The 22,456-nt window shown below is 39.5% G+C and overlaps 1 protein-coding gene across 3 annotated transcripts; it reads right to left on the bottom strand.

Moving 5' to 3' along the window:
- Window positions 1-2: 2 nt before the first annotated feature.
- On the bottom strand, window positions 3-20,238 carry eeig2b (EEIG family member 2b). 3 transcript variants are annotated; one of them, XM_086269056.1, is made up of 11 exons: window positions 19,943-20,238; window positions 14,559-14,679; window positions 13,132-13,161; window positions 12,576-12,692; window positions 12,185-12,231; window positions 11,485-11,579; window positions 7,632-7,733; window positions 6,467-6,695; window positions 4,947-5,083; window positions 4,319-4,388; window positions 3-2,649 (listed from the first exon to the last, which is right to left on the bottom strand). In XM_086269056.1, exons 1-11 carry the CDS (start codon window positions 20,086-20,088, stop codon window positions 2,607-2,609), a joined length of 1,137 nt encoding a protein of 378 aa, XP_086125182.1. In that variant the 5' UTR covers window positions 20,089-20,238; the 3' UTR covers window positions 3-2,606. The 3 variants fall into 3 exon arrangements, with proteins under 3 accessions (XP_086125182.1, XP_086125183.1, XP_086125184.1); XM_086269057.1 differs by having other exon boundaries at window positions 7,632-7,730; XM_086269058.1 differs by lacking the exon at window positions 3-2,649 and adding an exon at window positions 2,690-3,585.
- Between the last annotated feature and the right edge of the window lie 2,218 nt (window positions 20,239-22,456).

Here is a 22,456-nt window from a genome sequence, read left to right as displayed (position 1 = left end):
AGTGAACATTAAATCATTTTATTCTACTGTAGACATTTTAAGCATCCAGTACACTTGTTAAAGAAGCAAATGTTGGTCAAAAGAACAAGTCTTTAACAGGGAACACACTGGACAGTGTCGGAACATCACTATACAGAAGAATACACCTTAGTTTTGTAGACAACAGCTTCACAGAAGAGAAGAAGCAACCATGTTTGTAACAACATGTTAGGTACCGAGATGAACATACCTGTTTTACACAGGTAAAACAAGGGATTTTTACTTTACAAAACAAAACAACCGGTCACCATAAATCATACACATAACAGTCATATGTAGTGAAAGACTTTTAGAAACAAATCTTAACAAAAATATGGCACAATATCAGCAATGAAAGATTCAAAAACAGCTGCGTTCATTACATGTGATCAACATCAAACCAAAATAACACTGATTTACATTTATATCATATACACTGATGCTTATGCAGACATCTCTTCTTCAAACAAATGAAATTAAGTCCTACGTAGTAAATGGCAAGCAACATCCCTCCTTCAGCGTGGAAATGGATTAGAAGATGGTACAGCTCAAGTGAGGAGAAAACATTACAATGTGTCAGGCTCTGCAAAGCTTGTCACAGCTAAAAACGACAGCATAGTCATGCAGAGCACGGGAACGTAAAGACAGAACACTGACGTATAGTTAAAACACCATACACTGATGACACTTTGTGCAGATATTGATACAAGATGTATAAGAGTTAATCTAGAAGAGGCACTGATCCTACTTCTACTATGGCTTACGACAGGAGACAAGATTAGATGCTGTACAGTCTGTTGTGTCTAATGCTCTCAATGTGCATAGACCTACAGGCTCCCAGGTAATAACGGTTGTGTACTTTGGCTAACTTGTTCAACTAAACTGTGCACTCACTCTCCTAAGAGGCTAGAGATGGAAAGTCTACATGCATGGCACTAAGGATTTTAAAACTCTGGTGCATCTGAGTGCTCAAGCCTGTCTCCTGATATGAAGCTAGCAGATATACACGTTACACCCAATTACTGTAATACTCTGGGTCTTTTCTTTGAAGTACAGGTGCTATTGAGGATTTCCTTCATGGCAGTGAATTACTTAACTAATCCTTTTCTGTCCTATATTTTAAAACTAAAGAAAAAAACCATAGTGTACAACAGCTGCACCAGTCAAACAGTTAATGTGTCAGAGGATCTTTCTTGTGCAAGCATCCTGATCCACCAGACAGTTCATAGTGATATAGCTACAAATAGATATACATCTGCAACAGTGAATATTTTAATATATATATATACCCTTCCATGTCAGTATTCATCAGAGGCCACTGTTATTTTTTGCATTCACTGCCATGTAAATGCAAAGAGCAGTAACAAGATAAAAGAGGGCAGTCTGGGACTACATACTTCTGCCACACTGTTATGATTAATTCACCTGGATCCAGAAAAACAGATAAGTTTGATATTTTTTTGACGATATTGAAGATATGACTCATTTTATTTTTGTGTGGAGACACTTAACAAAAACAACTCTGTGAAATTTAGTTTGCGACTGTTGCTTGTAGAACTATTTAGTCTTATTTTGTTATACAGAGGAAGAAACTAGAGAATGAGGTTGCCAATTAGGGAAATGATCCGATTTTAATTTAGTTTCAGCTTCACTTCAGGGGTTTTCTTGATGCTCTTTTGCTTCAGCTTCTATTGAGCTGCAGTATTGATGATGCTGTGATTTTTGGTTTAGTTTCCATCTCCTAATTGTAACATGGTTAAAGCTGTTAAAAAGCACAGTCTTAATTTTCTACAGTGTTTATATAGCAAAACAAATATTAAATAGCCAAGTCACCACTGACTAAATATTTTTGACAGCTCTGCATTTAGACAACGGGGGCCTCTGTGATTACATTTGGGGAAATTGTCCTCTTTTCTCTGTGTGGGTACCAATGTGGCATTCCTCACAAGAGATTATGTGTCCCTTCACTGAGATAACAGCGTTACTGTTGCTGCTAATAAAAGTGGCCGGTGTACCAGCACAACAAAGGAATAACCACATACACTCACACACATTCACACATCAAATAGCTCAATTTTTCATAGCAAAATATTCTCACCGGAGTGCCAACGACTACTTTTTGAGCAGCTTATCAGCAGAGATTAAATCCTATTTGATAAAGGAAGTCCAAAACAAACACCAAAGGAATGTCCTGATAGGATGTGATGTGTTTTCAGTCCGTTCTGATCTTCCCATCCTTGTGCCGTCTGGAGAGGAAAGGTAGATTTTTCACTTCATAAAAGTTTCAGTTGGTTTTACTTTGGATGTTTGGAGTTTGGATAGCAGGGAGCCAGAATTTAGATTCACAAGTGTTTTAGAACAATTGGTCACTGTGTTTCCTCCTTTCATTGATTCTTTAAGATAAAACCCGTCCACTTCTTTCTCCTAATGATATCTTAACCGATATAAACACAGGAAGGGCACTGGTGTAATGTCGACGGATCACTGAGTGATCAGCTTAGACACATGCTGATCGAGTAGGAATGAAGGTTGAAATGGAAACGGTCTCATTTCCAGTTGTTTCAGGTGTAATCAGAGATGCTGCACGTCTAACGCTTAATCACCACCTGCTCGTACGCTCCACCACCAACCCTAAGAGGACATGAGGAGGCAGAATTGGCAATCACACACTTGTTTAAATCTTCATTAGTTATCACAAAAGGTACCAAACTGAAATCGTGTTATATAAAACCAAGATGGGGTGGGAGGTACAAAATATCATCTGAGCTCCAAGGCTGGTCTGGTAAACAGATGTTAGAAGTTTTGTTACATTGAGTTTGATTGAAAACAAAACAGTCCCCCTCTATCTCTCAGGTAGTGCTTCATTGCAAAGTCTTTGGTCATCAGAACTTTCCTTTGCTCTGCACCAAACCTGTAAACTTTAGGAAGAACCACTATCAGCTTTTTGTCTGCATTACTATTGAGACAACTGTGCTGCTGTGAAGTCACTACACTGCATTCCAAATTATTATGCAAATGATATTTGTCGCTTTCCTTTATAGTCGATTCAATGACAGTCAGTGTACTTTTCAAGTCAACCGTCAGAGCACAATTCAGATTTTATTGAACAAACCTCCCAATGACAGCTGTGGTTTTGCAAATTTAAAACAAACAAACAAACAAACAAACAAACAAACAAAACCCTCAAAATGCACTGATCCAAATTATTATGCACAACAGTTTCAAAACATTTTATTGGTTATAAACAACTGAAAATTGATAAATTTGCAGCATAAGGTCATATTTACTGAAACCATAACAGGCCAAACTCCATGTTAACTCAGGAACCCTTCTTTGATATAAGTTTCACATTCTTGCATCCATTGAACTTCCAGGTTTTTGGAGAGTTTCTGCCTGTATTTCTTTGTAAGATGTCAGAATAACCTCCCACAGCTGCTGTTTTGATGTGAACTGCCTCGTCACCCTCAGATCTTTTGCCTGAGGATGTTCCAAAGGTTCTCCACAGGGTTGATGTCAGGGGAGGATGCGGGCCACACACCATGTGTTTCTCTTCTTTTATTCCCATAGCTGCCAATGCCAGAGAGTGGGACTGCACCCCTCAGTAAGACTGCTTGAAAATTACTCTTGATGTATTTCTGGGCCTACTGTAACCATTCCTGCTTGTGAGTATTGGTTAGGTGGTGGCCAAAATGGTAGGTTTATGCATAACTGCAAGCCTCTGGAGGTTTTCGGTACTACCAGCAGCTTCAATTACCTGCTTGCTGCTTTGTAATGGCATTTTAGCAGCTGTTCTGTGAATCTGATGAATTTGTCTGGCAGAAACCTTCATCTCTATGCCTTAGTCTGCACGAACCCATCTGTGCTCTGACTCAGCCACAAGTTTCTTCACAGTACAATGGTTACGCTTAAGTTTTCATATTACATCTAATGTTCTCAGACCTTGTGTAAGGTATTGCACCAACACATTTCTGCAGCAGAGATCCTTTTACTTTCCCATATTGCTTGAAACCTGTGGCATGCCCAATGATGTGGAACATCTTAAGTAGTTTTCATTTTATTGGGCTCACCTGGCAAACTAATTATGACAGCTGTCTGAGATTGATATCAGTGATCCAAAGAGCCCAGAGACACAATACCATCCATGAGTTTAACTGAAAACAAAAGATTGAATGTTTACGACACTAAAATCTTATTTGCATAATAATTTGGAACGCGTTTGTACACTCGTCTCTCTGGAATCATACCCTCAGAAATCCCTACACTAGTTTGCTTGCTTTCTTCAGGTAATTGTGATGCTCACCTGGTGGGAAGGTGATGACTTCCAAGCGCTGTACTTCCCCCGGGTCCAACAAACAGCCGCAGGCCTTCCTCTGAAACGGTGTTCATAACATTTGGTCAGTACACGGAGAACCCACATCCTCCTGTATAATTCTTGTCATGACGAGCAGCCAGTTGCTAGGCAACCTAAAAATAATCATCTATTGACAGCAGCTTTCCATTTGTAGCTTTGAGCTGGATGAGACCTTGGAAGGGAAAACAATGCCTCACTCCTTAAAGTGTACACACACACACACTGACTCATGGGAAATGAATATGCAAATGTGCCGTGCATTAAACACATGCAGTAGTAACCTAGAATTGGGATGAATCCCATTGTTTTGTTTTGTATTGATTCATCTATTTTAGTTATTCATTAAGCTGAAATCTCTGTAGATCCATCAGATACTACTTGCTTCTGCCTGTGAAGATTTTCTTCATTTATATATTTCACAGAGATGCAAGTTTTGAAACTGACAATTTATTCTTTATCTAAGAGACCAGTTTAAAAGGAAAGGTCCCATAGCTCGTGTTTATGTCATTTTAGTGTAAGGATAAGAAAAGAAAAACAACAACTGCAAACAAAAAACAAAAAAGTGGACATGTCATACCCTCAGCACTTGAGTCCAGTAGGCCGGGTGTAAAGTCCTGACTCTGGAGAATCTTTTCCACAACATCGTCAGCATCCACCCGAGTGTCGTCCATTCTCTTCAGCTGAGACTCCATGGAGTCCTGTTTCACTGGGTGTCTGAGGGGAGAATACACAAGAGCGTCTGGAGTGTTTGAGGACAGCTGCTTTTACTGCAGAGTCAAACTGAAGCTTTGCTTCCTGTACTTCACATTTCATTTTGTGCTAATGAAGTGGAGTGATCAACCTGCTTACTTCTGCTTACCCAGTCAAAACTATACAGTGTTTCAACTACTGTTTCAATCACTTACATTACGTCCATTGTAATTCATCCAGTTTTCAACACTAGTGGCGTGTGTTTTAATCACCATAAATGTAAAGTGAAGTACATTTTTTTATGCATTATAATAAAAGGTTTTAAAATATTACTTGTAAATACAGTGACGAGGCAAATTATTTAGAACTCAACTGATCTAAAAGGTCATGACTGTATCTGAACGTATAGTGAAGAGCACTAGAACTGCTGCTGCTAGTGCAGTGTGCCTTCTGACTACCCCTCTCTGCTCATCTGTTAATGTAACTTGCTGGCAATGTGGTTAATACTGAAAACATCTGTGATCAACTAGGTGAACACTGCTTATTAAGATTATTATCAAGGTTAGCATGGTAGTCACGTATGCATTGTAATTTTGTGGACATCTTATCTGTATTGACTGTTTTCTGGCAAAAGGTTTGAGTTTTTAATCACTCGATTCGTAAGTGTAGGAAGCTCAATCATTTCCTGCTTCCTGAGTTTGATAAATTTACTTACAGCTGCATGTCAGAAAAGTAAATATGTGGTTAGGTTAGCAACAACATAACAGGAAAAAGCTATCCTGTCACCACATGTACTTGGAGCACCCTTTGTTAACAACAATTCACACATGAATTATTATTCATTTCATCCTTGTAAAAAAAAAAAAAAAAGACTAAACGTGCCATTTTGCAGAGGACAGAAGCATGACAATACTTCCTGTCTTTTTCTTGTCACAGTGAGGTATCTTAGCAACAGGGCAGAATGGTAGTTTATTTAGAGGTGCAGATATGATATTCTCCTTATCAAGTCTCTGCAAGAAAACTGATAAGTAAATTCCCATAAATGCTTAACTATTCCTACAAAACGCATCCTAAGCTGCATGTAAAACTAGCCCGCAGGAATACTCCTCTGCTCATGGTTGGACATTTTTAGATCCCATAAACACAATGAGAGTCTTTCAAAGAATAAAAGCTCACATAATGAAACCACAAATACACTTCCTCCAAAGCTCTTCTACTCTAACAGCTGCTTCCTGAAACATGACACTGGTCTCAGGGGTATTAAGTATAACTCCTACCATAAAAGCCTACCACGTTTGGCATGCTAACTGGATTCTCTCATCAAATATGATAAAGAAACATTTGTGTATTCTTTTAGTACACACTGCATAAATAAATAATTTCAGTCTGCAGCTTTAACCGGTTTACCTGTTGAGCCGTTCACAGGAGGATGCACTCCGCACTGGTGTGCCCGGAGCATTGCCGGAAGCTGCTGAGGAGGTTGGGTGCTCAGGCAAAGCTGGACAGGTTCTGGATTCTCTGTCTTCACTGGGCTCCGGGATGCTACCAATACCTGTTGAAGCGCTGCCTACTGAATGATTTCTCCGGTGGCTGAACTCTGACATGCTGGAGGAGCGGGAGTGACCGGTGCTATAGCCTGAGAGACATGGGCAGTGACTGTATTAACATACAGCACCAGTATTTTACTTGATAAGCTCAGAGATTGTAACAGGTACAATTTTCTGTTTACAATTCCCCTTAAATGCATCATATGGATACAAATCCTGCACCAGTGTTTTGTAGCACTTCAAAGACCTGCTGCAGATATATATTCCTAATATAGCACATGGGTTAAATCTGCATTGCAACACTAATAAAGAGCAATTGATACGTACCCACACAAGTCCAATATTTTCATTACTAACTGGAGACAAATGACTTATTTAAGCTCATAAATGAATCAATCCATATCAAGTGCATACAGAGTTTTTGTTCTTTTGAATGCACTGTGCAGCAGATTTGTAACTTGCTCTGTACTAAATGATTTAGCCGTTCACGTGACACCCACACTCATGCTGTTCATGTCTGCGGGAAGCCAGCTAAAGCAAGAAGCGATCTCGGGCATCAGGTCACTTCCCACACAATAATGAGAGGTTTGAATAAATCTATCAACCATTTCACATGGAAGGAAATATATTTTTAAATTCTATATGAGCGGGTCATTAGAGCTGAGCTCAGTGCATCTCTTCACTTCCTCTGATCTTTTATTACTGTTATCCGATCTGCCTGCAATGGAAACTCGAGCCCTGGCTCTGAACTGCGCTGCTGGAGTGTCAATGGAATATGATTTTATTCTTTCCCTCCTCCTCAATCCAAAGGCCTTGTTTTCTCATTTTGACCTTGCACTCCTATTATTTAAAGTACAATTGATTGCAGGCGAACAAAAAAAATTAGCATTATGTTTTATTTCTACTACTCGCTGCTAGCTTGGATACATACATAGACTATCTCTAAAGCAAAGTATGAACAACAGTAGATGATAACGACAAAAACAAAAACAAAAGAAAAAACGGTTTACATTTTATACCCTTACCTGAGAGTTTTGACTGTTGGCTGGCGTAGCTGGAAGTTCGGGAGTGGCAGCAGCCACCAGGGTCATCTGACACAACAGGGCACTTCCCTTCCCGATTCTCTGCTGGATTAAAAAAAAAAGTACAGACCCAGATGTTGGATGTGGATTTGAGTGAAAAACATGCACGTACAGCTTCTATGAAGCATCCTGTAAAAAATTATAAAATAAAGAAACTGCCTTCAGATAAGCCCATGCTGTGGACTAACATTTATGTATAGTATTCAAAGTGGAAGTAGGTAGTGGAAGCTGGAAAGATATTCATGCGTATCTAGAGTGAAATAATTCACTATCTCTGAGTTAATGAGCCAGTGGCCACAGTTGGCATGTGCAGGGACAGAGTCACTTCTGCTCAGACGAAAACAAACATATTTCCATCTGAAAAGAGCTCAAGTTAGTTCTGCGACCAAAAAGATGGTCTGCAATGCATAAAATCTCGGAAAATATATCATCAGAAGGGCAAAGCTGGATGCTAGTTGACAGCTTGGATAACAATTCTTTCAATTTAAGCCTTTAAAGAAAAAAAAAGAAAGAAAAACACGTGCCACAGTTTTAATGTCAAATGGGCAAAAAGTGGGAGCTGCCAAAAAGCAATAACATTTCAGAGTTCAAATGTCTGTGGGAAGGTCTCAGCAGCCTCAGCAACACAGCAGAAAATAGACTACATAGAGGGGGATAACAACCAGAGACACATGAGGGGAGGTGGTCACAATGACCTCACAGCAAGTTTTTCTTTCTTCTTCTTCTTTTCTTTTAACTCCAGGCATTCCTCTAATTTAGAGAAAGAATTCCCTTCTGCACTGCACCAATCCACAGTGATCACAGCCAGAAACAGCAGCTTGTCTAAAACATACAGACTTCTTACACCTCTCCTAAATTTTTTTAAATGACACAACAACAGGTTTGTGTAGATTATCTCTGCTGGACAAATATCCACCAACAAAACATGATCAAAGACTTGAACTCGCGCATCTTGCACATATACGAAACATGGGGATGCACCGCTAAGGCAAGTTGAGAATGACATCAAGTGCATTGCACATGCAAACACACAACCCGTACCAGAAAGACTAGCACAAAAGTCCTATTTTTAAGCATGTAAAAGCCCCCTGGGTTAGAGCAGATTGGGGTTCATCTAAAAGAAAGCTAGTTTAAATTATACATGAAAGAGCTCTGCTACTCTCTGAAGCTTCCAGGAAGAACAAGCATTAAACACAGCAATGCGTTCACACATGAACACACATACTGAATAAGAGAGTGAAGAAGGCGCTGAAAGAGAAATCTTCAAGAGAAATGGTTTTTGTAGTAGGGGATGGGAGCAAAGTACAGTAGGAGTTATGGCGTCTATAATACAGGAAAAATCAGACAGGACAGTCTGCAGTTGAATATCAGCAGCGACGCGTGACACTAATGACAGCTAAAAACATAACTGTTAAGATTATGATGACCTACTCATGAACACTTTGTTTTTATTATCTTTTAGCTTTGTCAGCTACACAGAACAGTACAGCGTGGGCTACAGATTGCCCCTAACTGAAATAAATTTTAGCTTCTGCCTTTATCTTACAAGCTACAATGCTGGGAAGCTCCTGGAAGCTCTCCATGATCTTCCTGTATAAATCTAAACCAGATTAGCAGGAACTTGACACATCAATTACAGCCCCCTCCAAAAGGCCCGGTCACATTCACCATCTACAAGGGATGAAAACTCATCACAGATGAAGGTCTCTGTTTAAAAAAATAAAATCTGTAGCATTCAAATGTAGATTAATGTTAGTTGAAAGATAAGAAATCTCAATAGAAATAATGTTATTTTGCACTTCAGGCTGTGTCACACTAGCGCTGAGTGCCTGCTCTGCCAGGTCTCCCCTGAGAAAAAGACTAATCTCAAGAGACTTCCTCATAAATAAAAGGTTATATTTTAAATAGATAAATAAAAAGACTAAAAATAGGACAGCAACCTTCTTGTGACTAGAATCCACCGTTGCCTTGTGACTGCACTGGATTCTTTTACTTTTTGACAACTGATTGCAAGCGGTCAGGGCATCCATTTTCAACTAGGTCATTTGGTGGGAGCCGACTTGTCTCCAACAACTATAGTTTGACTTGAAATGACTGCAATAATGCTCAGACAGCCTGTCAAATGTTTGCAAATAATCATAGTCTCATTTATAAATGCAGACAGATTTCCAACACGTTGCAATCAATCCGAGTCTGTCTGCACTGATCAGAGCAACTCGTCTGTACCATCAACTGGTTGTTTTCTATAAAACAAATGTGATTCTGCAGGCTAATTGCTGTCCTGCAGCAAAGTCAGCAGTTGCGAAGGAATTTCTGTTTTAGACCTATGAGGTTCTGGCTGGACTGTGCATGTAGACAGCAACAGATTTGTAATATGACACGATATTATCACAGTTATTTGCTATATTATCACAAACAGGTTCCACATAATTGACAACTTGACCCGATTCTATTGCAAACTTATAGCAGACTGATTGCAGATTGATGTACCAAAGTTGCAAAAACTGGTAAGTGACCCAACCCTCATCTTCACAGCAGCTATTCTAAAGGCAACACGATTGCAAGTATATTGCAGACAGTCACAATCATTTTGCTTGTGTTACTGTTTTCGTTGGTGTGACAGCAGCATTAAAAGACAAAGAGCCAGACAAAAGCATATTAAAGTGAATTAAGTTATCAAACACTTCACTAGATCACAGGTAACTCACAGGTCAAAGCTAGTAAAGGTTTGTGTGTTACTTTTGTTACAGGTGTCATTCTATGGTGGTTTATGTAAGAAAGCTGGGTCTGCAGGTTGTTCTGCTCTGTGGTAACACAGATGGGCTCTCTACAGTAACTCTGTTTGACATTTTCATTTCCAAATTTTATTAGATCAAACAGAGCTGCTCTGTCTCTACTCCTGACCTGGTTTTATCATTTGCATAGCTTCCTGTTTTCTCAACTATAAAGCAGCGACTCATTCAGAACATGAATTTGTCACCTATTCATTCCTTCATGATCATGTTTCCTGTCTGGGTTCAGCTCGAGAGACGATACTAAATGACTGAAAAACATTAATATTTTAATTTGACACAATTTCCCAGGAATACATCAAAATGAAGCAAAATTATTTATCCTGAAAGTGATTCAATATCTTTAGAAACGTTTGCTTCTGCTGGCATGGAGACTATTATTTGTAGCGCACTGTATTACGTTTTGATCAGTTTGAACCCAGAATGGGTGAAAATCAAATAAAAGGAGCCTTTAATGTTGGTACATCAAGCCAAGCAGATCAATCTGCTGAAGAAAATAAATTCTGAGCAGTGGAGGAAAACCTTTACAGAATAAAAATTTCATCACTTTGCTTTAAAACACTTTCATTTGTCCATCTCTAATACTCTTCTTTTATTTGTATTAGTTGTTTACTTTAGTTGATTAAATATTACATTTACTTATTCATACATTCATTCTTAGTTTTGTTTTTGCTGAGAAAACCAGGTTGTCAATGCTCATTTTTGTCAGTCAACTTTTCCTCCTCCAGATCAGTGCTAATCTCACGAGTGATCGTTCACGACTCCAACTGATGGAAATCGGTTGTACTAACTGAGAACTTAAATCCCTGCTTACAGAGCAGACAGGAGTGGCTGCACGATCTTAGATAATAATAACAACTGAAACATAGAAGTGGAGCTAAACTCTGAAAGAAGAAATTCTCAGCTTGTGATGAAGTACGATCTGTCAGGTGCCGGCAAATGTTTGGCAAAGCCAATGAGAAGATGAAGCAGAGAATAGGAGTGTAATGTAGCGTCGGCCTCACCGGAACAGCCTTTCTGTGAATCCCCTCCCTTCCTCTCTTCCAGGAGGCTCTCTGTATCACCCTGGATCGCGATCATTGTTGCTGTGCAGGGAGGCCTGATGACAGAGGCAAAACAACTGGCCTTTATGTTCTACTCCAATACTTAAATGCATCAACTAAACCCTAAGCAAAGACAAAAAGACAAAACTGCTAAAGGATTAGAAAATACAATATAACACATTATGTACAAGCTATTACTCAATGCTTTAAATAATGACAGCTTAAGCTCACAGTCACTTCAGAGTAGCAAAATCCTGTATCCAGAGAAACCTTTAAGTCTCAATGTTTAAACCTGTAAGTAGTACGCACACAGCTAGAGCTGTGGTAATAATTTAATTTAGTCATATGAAACTGAATAACTGAGGAAATAATAATACCTGTAAAGACAGAGCACAAGCAACAGCGCCGGTGCATCAAATGTAGCCGTTTTGAGAGAACAAAGAGGTTTTAAGTTACGGTGCAGGAAAGGTCATTGGGTCGGTTTTGTTATCCTAGCTGTATTATCCACAAATCCAGATAAGCACAGCTCACAAAAGAGCATGATTAGTGTTTTAGTCTGAAAACGATTGGATTTAAATGACTTTCCAGTTTAAACATTTTTCAGTCAACAATCTCTGCTCACAGACTCTGCAGAGACGTACAAAAAATTGCCTTAACTCACGTTTTAAAACAGGGATCCCCCGACATGAGCTGTGTACTGATGATAACCTGTGGAGAGAAAGAAAAAAAAAAGTTAGCTTGGGTTTTACTTCCATTCAACTTGGCCAACTTCAGAAAAGTTGCCCACTTTAGCTTTGGAGTCAGCAAAAATGTGCTCACTGATTGAGGGGTCATGAAAAACAGCAAATAACGACTGTGGGCCTGCACGAATCTGCACGATCCTTTTTATTTCCCACAGGTGACACCTCTCATCTATGGCCATGGATTATTTCTGGCTCCACTGAACGACTCATCTTTGCTAGCAACATTTATGCAAAAACCTTTCCAGTGTGATTCTCTGAGTTTAGGAAAAACGCCGCACTTGTGTCACTGAAGTCACATCAGACTGTTACCTTGAGAATGGAGTTATCCTGACGAGTATTTTTGGTATCGTAGCCTTCCAGCAGACATCTGCGGGTTGTATTCCCTGAGCCGGCAAACTCTGCTAAATTCAGATCTGCAAAACCAAGCTGAAGGAGAAAGAAAGAATGACACAGGGTAACCTTTGTGTTTTGTTATTTGCCCCTGAGGAGACGGCTCTTTTTCCCAGTCAGCAATATGACAAACTCTGGGTGGAAAATGACATCAAGAAGGACAGGAGACAAACTTGAATAAAACAATATCAGCAAATCTTACAGTTCACTTTTTCTTCAAATGATAAGCTAGGAAAGGGATACCTACTTAAGTATGTATAATAATAGGGTTTAGTTTGCTCATTAAATAATTACTTTCAACTAAATAGAAAAGGCATAACATAATGAGCCAACCTGCAGGCAGTGAAGGCCATCTGTTTGCTACATGCTCACAAGGCTAGCTACTTCAATATGGCTGATTACTGTAAAATCTGGGTGACCTGGAGGTTCGGCTCAGAGGACAGGGGTAGCGCATTGTAAACCTGTAATGAGTTACCTTTGCGTATGCCTTTCCACCCTTCAGCTCCTGCATAAGACAAGCAAAAACAAAAACATAACATTAATAAAATGACTTGATACTGTTAAAAAAAAAGGTTCCATAAGTTGTCTCCAGCTGTCATGCTAATGTTTTATATTGAACTGATCCTTGAATTTTTTTGTGGGGGAAACACTAAATTAAAAACATCAGTTTATTCTCTACATTCCTGATACTGTAATTTAAAAAAGGTATAATAATTAAAAGCTAAAGTAAAAGGTTGAGGGGATAAAGGTAAGGTAAGGTAAAACTTTACAGTTGTTAAACACAATGTTCTTATCACCAGAAAACTTTCAAAGTTGCATCCAAATAGCTGTGATGGGAAATTTTCAACAACATGAAAAGAAAAACAATTACATTGGTAAAAAGGAAGCACCCATGTAGGAAACATGGGGATTATCTGACTACTTAATATTGTGAGTCTCCTAAAACAAAGGGAGAAACACATCAGAAATAGCTTTCAGATTCAGTTTAATTGGATTTTAGTTTATATTGCATGAGATCATATGTCACCTCAGGGAACGTCACATGGTAAACTCAAAATATTACAAATATAGAAACTAAGCCAACAATTCCTCTTTGTGCAATAGTGAGCATGAAAACATGCATGCTCACAGCCAGAGACTAGATCTATTGGAGATGGTTATCTAGGAGATTGTGATTGTCCTGCAAGAAAACAGCCATTCACCAGCTGAACTGGGGAAAACACTTTGTGTTTTATTCTTTATTTGTCAGGGACAATGCACAAAAATACTGATCTCATAAGAAGAAAAAAATTGGACTTTGACCAGATTTAGATACTAGCCGATTTCTATCTGCAGTCTTTGGGCAGGTATACATAATAATAAACAAACTAGAGTAGAGATCACTGACAGTGTACACTGTGTGATAAGGAGTATATGTACATGTACTAGTTACTCTAGTAAAGCTAAAGTAAATTAGTTTCCTTAGCTTACTGTGTCCATTACAGGAGTTTGCACAACTTTTGTGTAGTACTCTGAGCCAAAGAGCCAGAGACATTGGGTTGTTAATGAAGCTGTAGTGCCTTGTAACGTTGCACAAACTTAGTGTAGACAGTGTAACTTGTGTGGGGCCAGAAAAATAGCTTATTTGGAGGAAAAGCCAAAAAACCCCAAACCAAACTCCTGAAGCAGCTTTTTCAAACATAACAGGTGATTTATACATCCAGTTTTTTATGTCCTGATTTCCACTATGACTCAAGTAATGGCTAAGTCTCTGTTCATTATCACAACGTCAGGAGGCATCAACTCAGGACAGGGAAACTTTGTCCAGAAGGACTGACCAGGCTTAGGGTGGGCAGCTATCTACCGTGACCGGTTGCGGTGAGATGAGAGTGGTGGGAAAAAGGCTAAATCATAATACTTTACCTTTCTGACAGACACACGACACACACAGGGGTCCAGAACACCTGTGCCTGCGTTGGCGCTCATCTTGCACGGGAAAGAGAACCGTTTCTTCCATCGGACACAGTTTGCCTGCACAGGTTCCCTGTATGGACACACAGACACCAGCTTTAAGCACCCAGTAAGGTCACATGTTTGTTTGATTCGTATGCTGGAGCCTGAAAAGCTAATTCACAACTTGGCCTCTAGATTTAAACGAGTAGAGGCTGGCGCAAACACTGGCATGATTGATAAAATCATTTGAGTATTTTTTATTGTTTTCGACTCTACTTGCATTGTATGCTGTATACAGAAGGGATTTGGGAAATAAATATTTGTATTCTAAAGAGCAAACAAACCAACAAACATATCAGTTCTAATCTATTGTAATTATTTGATTTGCTACCAAAACAAACACGCAAATGTATCGCGACATTTTAAGTGAAAGCCAGCCCAAATCATGTATACAGCCACGCAACCCGCCCTCAGAAACTTCATTTCATAAATTTCAATCTCTGTTACGTAACAAATGAAGTGACTTCAGCTGAAAGACTGCTGGATTAACATTTCCCGCATCTCTTCCCTGCTTAAGGGCATCCGTTCAAGCTGCCAATACGAGCCCATGTGCTCATTCTCAGCACCTAATAAGCAAGCTATTTAATTACAGCCTTAATTTCTCCTATTGATTCATTTAACTGACAAATCCAGGGGCTTTGGTAGCAGGTGTGGTGTTTACTGGCACGAAAGTAAAAAGAGAGCGGCAAATCCTCCACCGTCTAGAGGTTAAAACGACTGTGAGGTGCAGCCTGCTGTCAGTGAAAGGATGAGACGAAGTGAAAGAGAAAGACTGAGCGTGGGCAGAATTACGATACCGCAGATGGCCTCACTTTCACTGGCATCTTCTCCTCTCCCACTCACCTAACCAGCTTCCATCTGGTAGCTTACACACCATTCATTTGGTTTGGCTTCAGCTGGATTTCAACACACACACAAAGACTTTTTAATACAGTATAAATAAAAATGATGTAACAAGCCTGAAATCGGAAAGGAGCGTTAAGACTACAACAATTAGCAGGGTGTGCAGATCCTTTTTAAGATGGGCAAAACCGAATGAACATACAGGGCTGCGTTTTGCCCTGTATCCCTGCATTACTATAAATAAAAAGCAGCAGATGCATGACTAATGTTTCACAAACGCTGACTCCATCCTGAGGTTGATAAATCTCAGACAGCGAACTCCCCGAGTCGAGAGGGAACTCCCAGCCAGCTGGACACACCGTGTGCTTCGGGAATTCTGACTCGAGTTTATGCGCTGTGGTTCACTGCACTTCTCCGCGCATCAAAATCCTATTAGCGTGCGTTATGACAAAGTCTGGTTTTAAGCACAAGCAGAGGTCATCTCTGTCATCCCTCTACACGGCTCGGGTCTCTTGTTAAACAACACATGCTCTTTAAAAGGCGACTGCAGGCAGACTTCACACGGGAATGCTTCCACAAATACAAATCTTTTCAACTGTTTGGATGCAAAGCTTTCAGACCTCGATTAGATCACTCTGGATGTTTTCACTGTCATGTTTTCAAAGATGCATCTTTATAGAAATAGAACAAACTGTTTTTTCCAGAAATGGCCGTGCATATCAGATGAAAAGCTACACCAAAGGAAAACTTCCCTTCCACTTCCAGTTTGGAAGATTAAAAGAGTCTGAGAGGAAATCTAGTTTTTGGGGCGGTCTAACATAAACCAAACTGATGTTAAAAAAAGAAAGAAAGAAAGAAAGAAAGAAAAATCCTATTAAATCAGCAATGGGTTGAGTATAAAACACTGTCGAGCCAATTAGGGATTAATTAGGGACAGAACTTTGTTTGGCTTCATCTTTATTTTCCTTCTTTTCTTAAAGTGGTTACTTACACGTGGAAAAGACCGCAGATTTCATAAAAATAATAAAAGGATGACATTGACATGACATCTGAAAACATCCTAATTCACACTGTCAAGCACAGACTGGACCTTTTTAGCTAACAGAAGCCTGTTATATAATCAGAGTGAAGCCCATGTAATCCCTAAAGCCTACAAAAACTACAAAACAATGTGTGCTGCTGCTTTTATCCAGTGTTAAAGACCCGTCTAATTTATGAGTGAAAGGCATTAATGGGCATGCTGTAGGAACAGCTTTAAGTTGACACAGTTAACATACTTAGGGGGACAACTCTGCAAAAGGTCACTTCTTGTCATGGCCAAAAGCTGGTACTTCATGATGCGGTTCCTTATAACAACTATTTTAATGTGTATGTGGTCAAATATTTTGACACTTTTAATTTGCAGAGTTTACCAGTTTATATATGTCACACCTCTGCCACCTTATAAGCTAAAAGTCGAGTAACTCCTCCTTTACATTCTTTCTTCTGTTCGAAATGTGGCAACCTGAATTTATTTTAGACAAGCGGAGCTGTCACAGGGTGCTGTTTGAGTATGAAACATTTCTCTCAGAGATGTGCATGTTTAGGTTTATTCAAGTCTGAGATTTAAGCAACCCCTTTTAAGCTGTCCAAGCAGCTTTTTCTCAGCCTCTGTTATTTGTTAGTTTTAAATGACTTTTTTGGCTTGCAAATTGTGTTTCCACACAAACCACTACAACTGGCTGAGGTAAGCTGCAAAGCTCATGTGTCACAAGACCACCTATTAGCCAATAAGAAAAAGACACAAACCCTGTGCAGCTGGGTTGTCATTTCCTGGATGTTAATTGTAGATGTACAAACAGAGATACTGCACATGTCGATTCTGTTTATGGAAAGGATGTATCAATGTGGCCAACACACGCTCAGGAGTAGGTGGGTCTTTTAATGTGCATACTTAGAACTCTGAATTTTCAATTGATTTTCCCGTGGTTTGGTTTTTAGAGTGATGCTGCAAATGAGTTTATGTTGCAGGAGCCTTAGATTTTTTTCATTTAAAAAATGAAAAATGTGCATCTTACGTTGAGCCCAATGCTACAATATAACGCTTAAAATTAATATTTCAATTCTGAAGCTCTGCTGTAAAATGTAGAAAGTAAAGGAATTACTCCATCACTTGAACAACTTGTCCTGTTACTCTGAATTGACACGAGAGCTGCAAATGAGTCATTTGGCTCAGAGTCTCTTCTCCTTAGCGCTGCTGTCCATCACTGTCTTAATGTTATGGGAAGCTTCACATATATCTGAGCAACACTGGGCAGCTCTGTGTGTTTTTATAACTAAAATCCAACCACATACTTAAGTTAACTGGTACTGCTTACTGACAGCGAAATAACAAACAGCGACATAGCTAACTGTGAAATATAAATTTCAGGCTCTTATTGATACTTCTTTCCCTTTCAGGGTCACCAGAGCGGCTCATTGGCCTCCATCTAACCCCAACTCTAATCTTGCCCATTCTGGTCACTCCAATTGAAAATCTTAACATCTTCAACTTAGCCTTTTGTCTTTCTGTTAGTGTCACAGTGTCCAAACCATCCATCATAGCAGGTCTCACTACCATCTCTGTTTCACTCGTGTTACTATCCCTCTGTCACAAATTACCCTGACACTCTTCCTCACCCTGCCTGCACTCACTTCTTCACCTCTCTTGTGCAGTGTCTGTTGCTTTGGATGGTTGACCCCAGGTATTTAAACTCATCTACCTTCACCGTCCCTTCTCCTTGCATGTTCACAGCCATACCTGTCTCCTCTCAGTAACACATGTATTCTCTCGTTTCTTTATAACTTTCATTGCTCTTCTCTCCAGTGCATACCTCCCCCTCTCCAGGTCTCTCGCTGCAGATCACAATGTCATCTACAAACAACATATTCCACAGAGACTCCTGCCTGACCACATCTGTCAGCCTGTCCATCACCACTGCACACAAGAGAAGACTCAGAGCTGATGTCTGATCTAATCCCACTTCCACCAGTCAGTCCTAACGCACGCTTCACCACTGTCTCACTTTCCTATACCACCCTCACATACCTCTCTGGCACTCCTGACTTCCTCATGCAGCACCACAGTTCCTCTCTCTTGGCACACTATCAGATCCTGTCTCTAAACCCAAAAGGACACAGTGACCTTCTCTATACTTCTCCATGAACACTGAACAAACATATTGACAGCGCTCAGCATGCAGCCCTAGTGTGGCTCACAGATTACCAAAGCTGCGACTGTTTGCAGAAAAGCTGATTCCTATCATGCGACCTGTGCAATCATCTTGCAATCAAAAGTGGTCCTGAGTGCTCTGGACAACCATTTAGTCACCACAAGTTGCAAAAAATTCAATACAACCATCAAGCAGCCTTGCCAAGCTAAGTGTATCCAGTGTTGGATGGTTTTTCGGTTGAGTGGATATAATGTAAGTTTGCTCGGATAACATTACCTCATGATGGCGGTCCATAAGATGAGCCCTCTTGTTCAGAGTATTTCCAGAGATAATAAAATATCGAGATTTGATGCCCCTGTATCCATACAACACCGCAACACTATCAATTTTTCTCCCAGCTCTAGTATGTATGTATTGCAGGAAAGGCATTTAACAGTCTGAGTATACAAAAACTGAAATGTAATAGTGTATAAGCCAGTAATCGTCTAATTATTCAATCTGAGAGTTAATGAAAATAAAGATAATCAGATGAGATGATTATCTTTGCTCGTCTCAATTTGATAACACTGATGTTTACTACATTGGCATGATCTTATAAACTTTAGGAAGAAAACTTCACACTTAAAATTTAAGTTGCTGGCCTGGTATGTGAAGACTGGTCAGCTATACATACAACTATACACAAGAAGTGAAACAATTTTCTGACGAAATGGGGATATGACAATATACACAGTCCTTGCATTAGAACTCGGGTTCATATGTTGATTAACGGGAGGTTGATTAAACACACTGAAACACATCACACTACTTCAGTGAATACATCATGGCAAAATATGGAACTGACACCATTGAGTCAGCACCGAAAAGCTTAAGGAGTAATATTCAGCTTTGTGACAGCTATGTGACGAGTGAGCTGCCCTCAGTACTTAATTCCACAACTAAGCGAAGAAGTGGGCCTAAAATTTAACCAGGGAATTCCAAATGGACACTTGTTTAAATGAACGTTACCACCAAACACCCAAAGCTACTAAAACTAAGCAACGCGATGCTGCAAACTAGCACCGACCAGAAGAAACTAATTAGCCCTACACCATTAACGTTATTGGCACACAACTAATGGACGTTAACTATGTTCTTGTAGCCCATTAGCTTAGTTAGCTGTTAACATTTCCTAAAGGCACGAGTTAGTTCACCCTGCGGACTGAACAGCACGCCGTCAGTCAACGTTTGAGTGGCTGAATCAAAGCCAAGCACCCTCACCGAGAAGACTCCTCGGAGAAGCCGCCGTCCAGCAGCCTGACTTTACAGAAGAGGACACCGTTGACAAAGGGGACCGACGACAGCTCGTCCAGGTCAAAATCCACCTTGAACTTGAATTTCTTCTTTTTCATCATCATTAAATCCATACACCGCTTCAGTGCCTTTGAAAAGATGCTCCGGTGTCGCCCGTCGCTGACATTACTGCCCCATTGTTGTGAAGCACAGACAGAACCAGCTTGGTGTTTGTGGGAGGATGGTGAAGCTACTGGTGACAAAAGTCCGTCATCGGCTCAGAGTACGGGCAGAGCTCTATCCTATCTTGATCTTTCAAAATAAAAGCGCACGTTTCATGTGCAGCATGGAATTGGTATGAAAAAGTTCAAAGGTCTTCTTTGAATGTTGGCTACCTTTTGTTTTGTTCTCAGATAAAAATGATCCCACGCTGATTCAATAATGTTGAGGCCTGGGCTTTGTGGAGGCCAATCCATGATGGGTAGTGCTTTGTAAAACGTATTTGTTTATCAGATTTTTTTTTAATTACAAGTTTGGGTCCTTGGATATGGAACGCCAGGACTGCCATAATGAATTAATTAAATACACCATTAAATAATTAATTAAATGTGGCAATAATTAATTAAAATTGGAATTAATTAATTAAATAAATAGTTATGACACATGTAATTAATTAATTATTGACACATTTAATTAATTATTTATGTATTTCACATTTTAATTAATTATTGACACATTTAATTAATTAATTATTGACACATTTAATTAATTATTTATGTATTTCACATTTTAATTAATTATTGACACATTTCATTAATTATTGACACATTTAATTAATTATTTAATGATATATTTATTTATTTCATTTTGGCAGTCCTGACGCCTGGCTCTCATCATGAAATAATTTTATCTGTCAGCCTCACCCATCAAACTCAGGGGGCGGGGTTAACGCTGATCGAGTCAAAACCATTGCTTTGGCCTGGTGGCCATTGTTTCTAGCACACAACAACCGGCATGTGGAAGCTAACAGAACTGAGCTTTGAAAAACCCTGTTTGTGTGTTACCAAATACCGTTTTAATATTTTTTTAGCCGAGAATGTAGTGGTTTAATCTTCATGTGTCTGGTCGGTTTGTCAAGATACAGCCTCTTTGCAAAAGTGTTTCGATGATTTCGGAGATGTCTGCCCAGTCTCACGGCAAAGCGTGGGATAGACCCGCTCGCCTCGCAAGCAATCCCACCGACAAAGCGCAGGCCCCGGTACACAGCTGTAGTAACCCCCGCTGACTTCTTTTACTGAGGTTATATTTATCGATGTTTTATTTCCTGATGTTCTTATGTGTCCTACGTGTTTCAGTCGCCAATTCTGAATTATAACTAACATTAAAAACATGTTTAAGGAGGAGAGAGAGCAAATAAATCTGTTTAACATCTGATCTTTGGGTTTTTGTTCAGTAATCAGCGTGACCTGTGTATAAACACATAAAAGAGATAACGTTGGTGTTTCCGTCATGTAGTAACTGCTGGCTTTAACTGTACAAAGGTTGTTCGACACTATGAAACACATGCAGACTTCATGATGTTCGGCTAATATTTTTATTGTGAATATTAATCATGCTGACCTCGCTCTGTACACCACGCAGCGAGGTCAGCATATCCACGATATCCTCAGCTCCATGAGTTAACACAAAGTTTCCCAGCTGACTATCTAACTGCCAACTATTCCAGAGACGTGAAAATATACAGCATAAAGAAAAGTGTAAGAGACTCAGCAGCAGATTAGAATAACAGTTATACATTTAATAAATCACCAAATGAATCCAAGAAACGAGCAAACCTGTTCCGACAATTTGAATTTGTATTCCCTCAGCTGCAGACTCGCTGCTGTTTAAATGTTTGAAAAGGAAGATTAGATATAAAAAACGTCAAACATAGACTCAGTCTGCCTTCACATTTGATATGAGGCCAGCACGTATAGTGGCCTCAGCAGGCTATTACTGAAATACACGTGCTATATCATAAACTATGATATAAACAGGGAGGTCCTATTAACATGTTTAGTTTTAAAGGACACCTTCCTGCCTTTAGTCTCATTCATGAGCAGTATTAGTTTTCTTCTAACATCCAGAAGTCTGCAAGATGTGTTTCATAGTTTGTAACAAGCCTTTGACAGGTAAACATAACATGACCGAAAAAGAAAAAAAAAAGAAAAAAAAAGAGAGAGAGTGTTGACATAAGAAGAGAAAATGCTCTCAATTATGGAGACAGACAAATGGTTCATTTATGTTTGATGTGTGTTTATTCCTCCCTAAATATCGTCGGTGAAGTTCGCCATGCATGTCAGATTTTCCTGCGCATTTTTATACCTCTGCCAACAGAGAGAGAAAAAAAAATCACATTCTAACAGACAGCTGGTGCTTAGAATATAGTTGAATAACTATTAAAAAACAGATGATATTTAGATGATAGTTCAGTCTAACACATGTGCCAGTGAACCATTAAAC

The sequence above is a fragment of the Aulonocara sp. 'chitande type north' Nkhata Bay genome, linkage group LG17 (genome assembly GCF_057382095.1).
Source record: "Aulonocara sp. 'chitande type north' Nkhata Bay isolate Kocher_YH1m ecotype deep benthic linkage group LG17, A_spYH_male_GT1.1, whole genome shotgun sequence".
Classification (NCBI taxonomy): Eukaryota; Metazoa; Chordata; class Actinopteri; order Cichliformes; family Cichlidae; genus Aulonocara; species Aulonocara sp. 'chitande type north' Nkhata Bay.
Note: the sequence above shows the minus strand (reverse complement) of the source record. Positions and strands in the feature narration are given on the sequence as shown.

Coding starts and splice junctions, on each gene's coding strand:
- eeig2b (XM_086269058.1), bottom strand. CDS start 20,088: ATGGATTTAATGATGATGAAAAAGAAGAAATTCAAGTTCAAGGTGGAT. Junction 12,693..13,131: donor GTGGAAAGGCATACGCAAAG/GTAACTCATTAC, acceptor TTTCTCCTTCAG/CTTGGTTTTGCAGATCTGAA. Junction 7,734..11,484: donor TTCACAGAAAGGCTGTTCCG/GTGAGGCCGACG, acceptor TTTTTAATCCAG/CAGAGAATCGGGAAGGGAAG.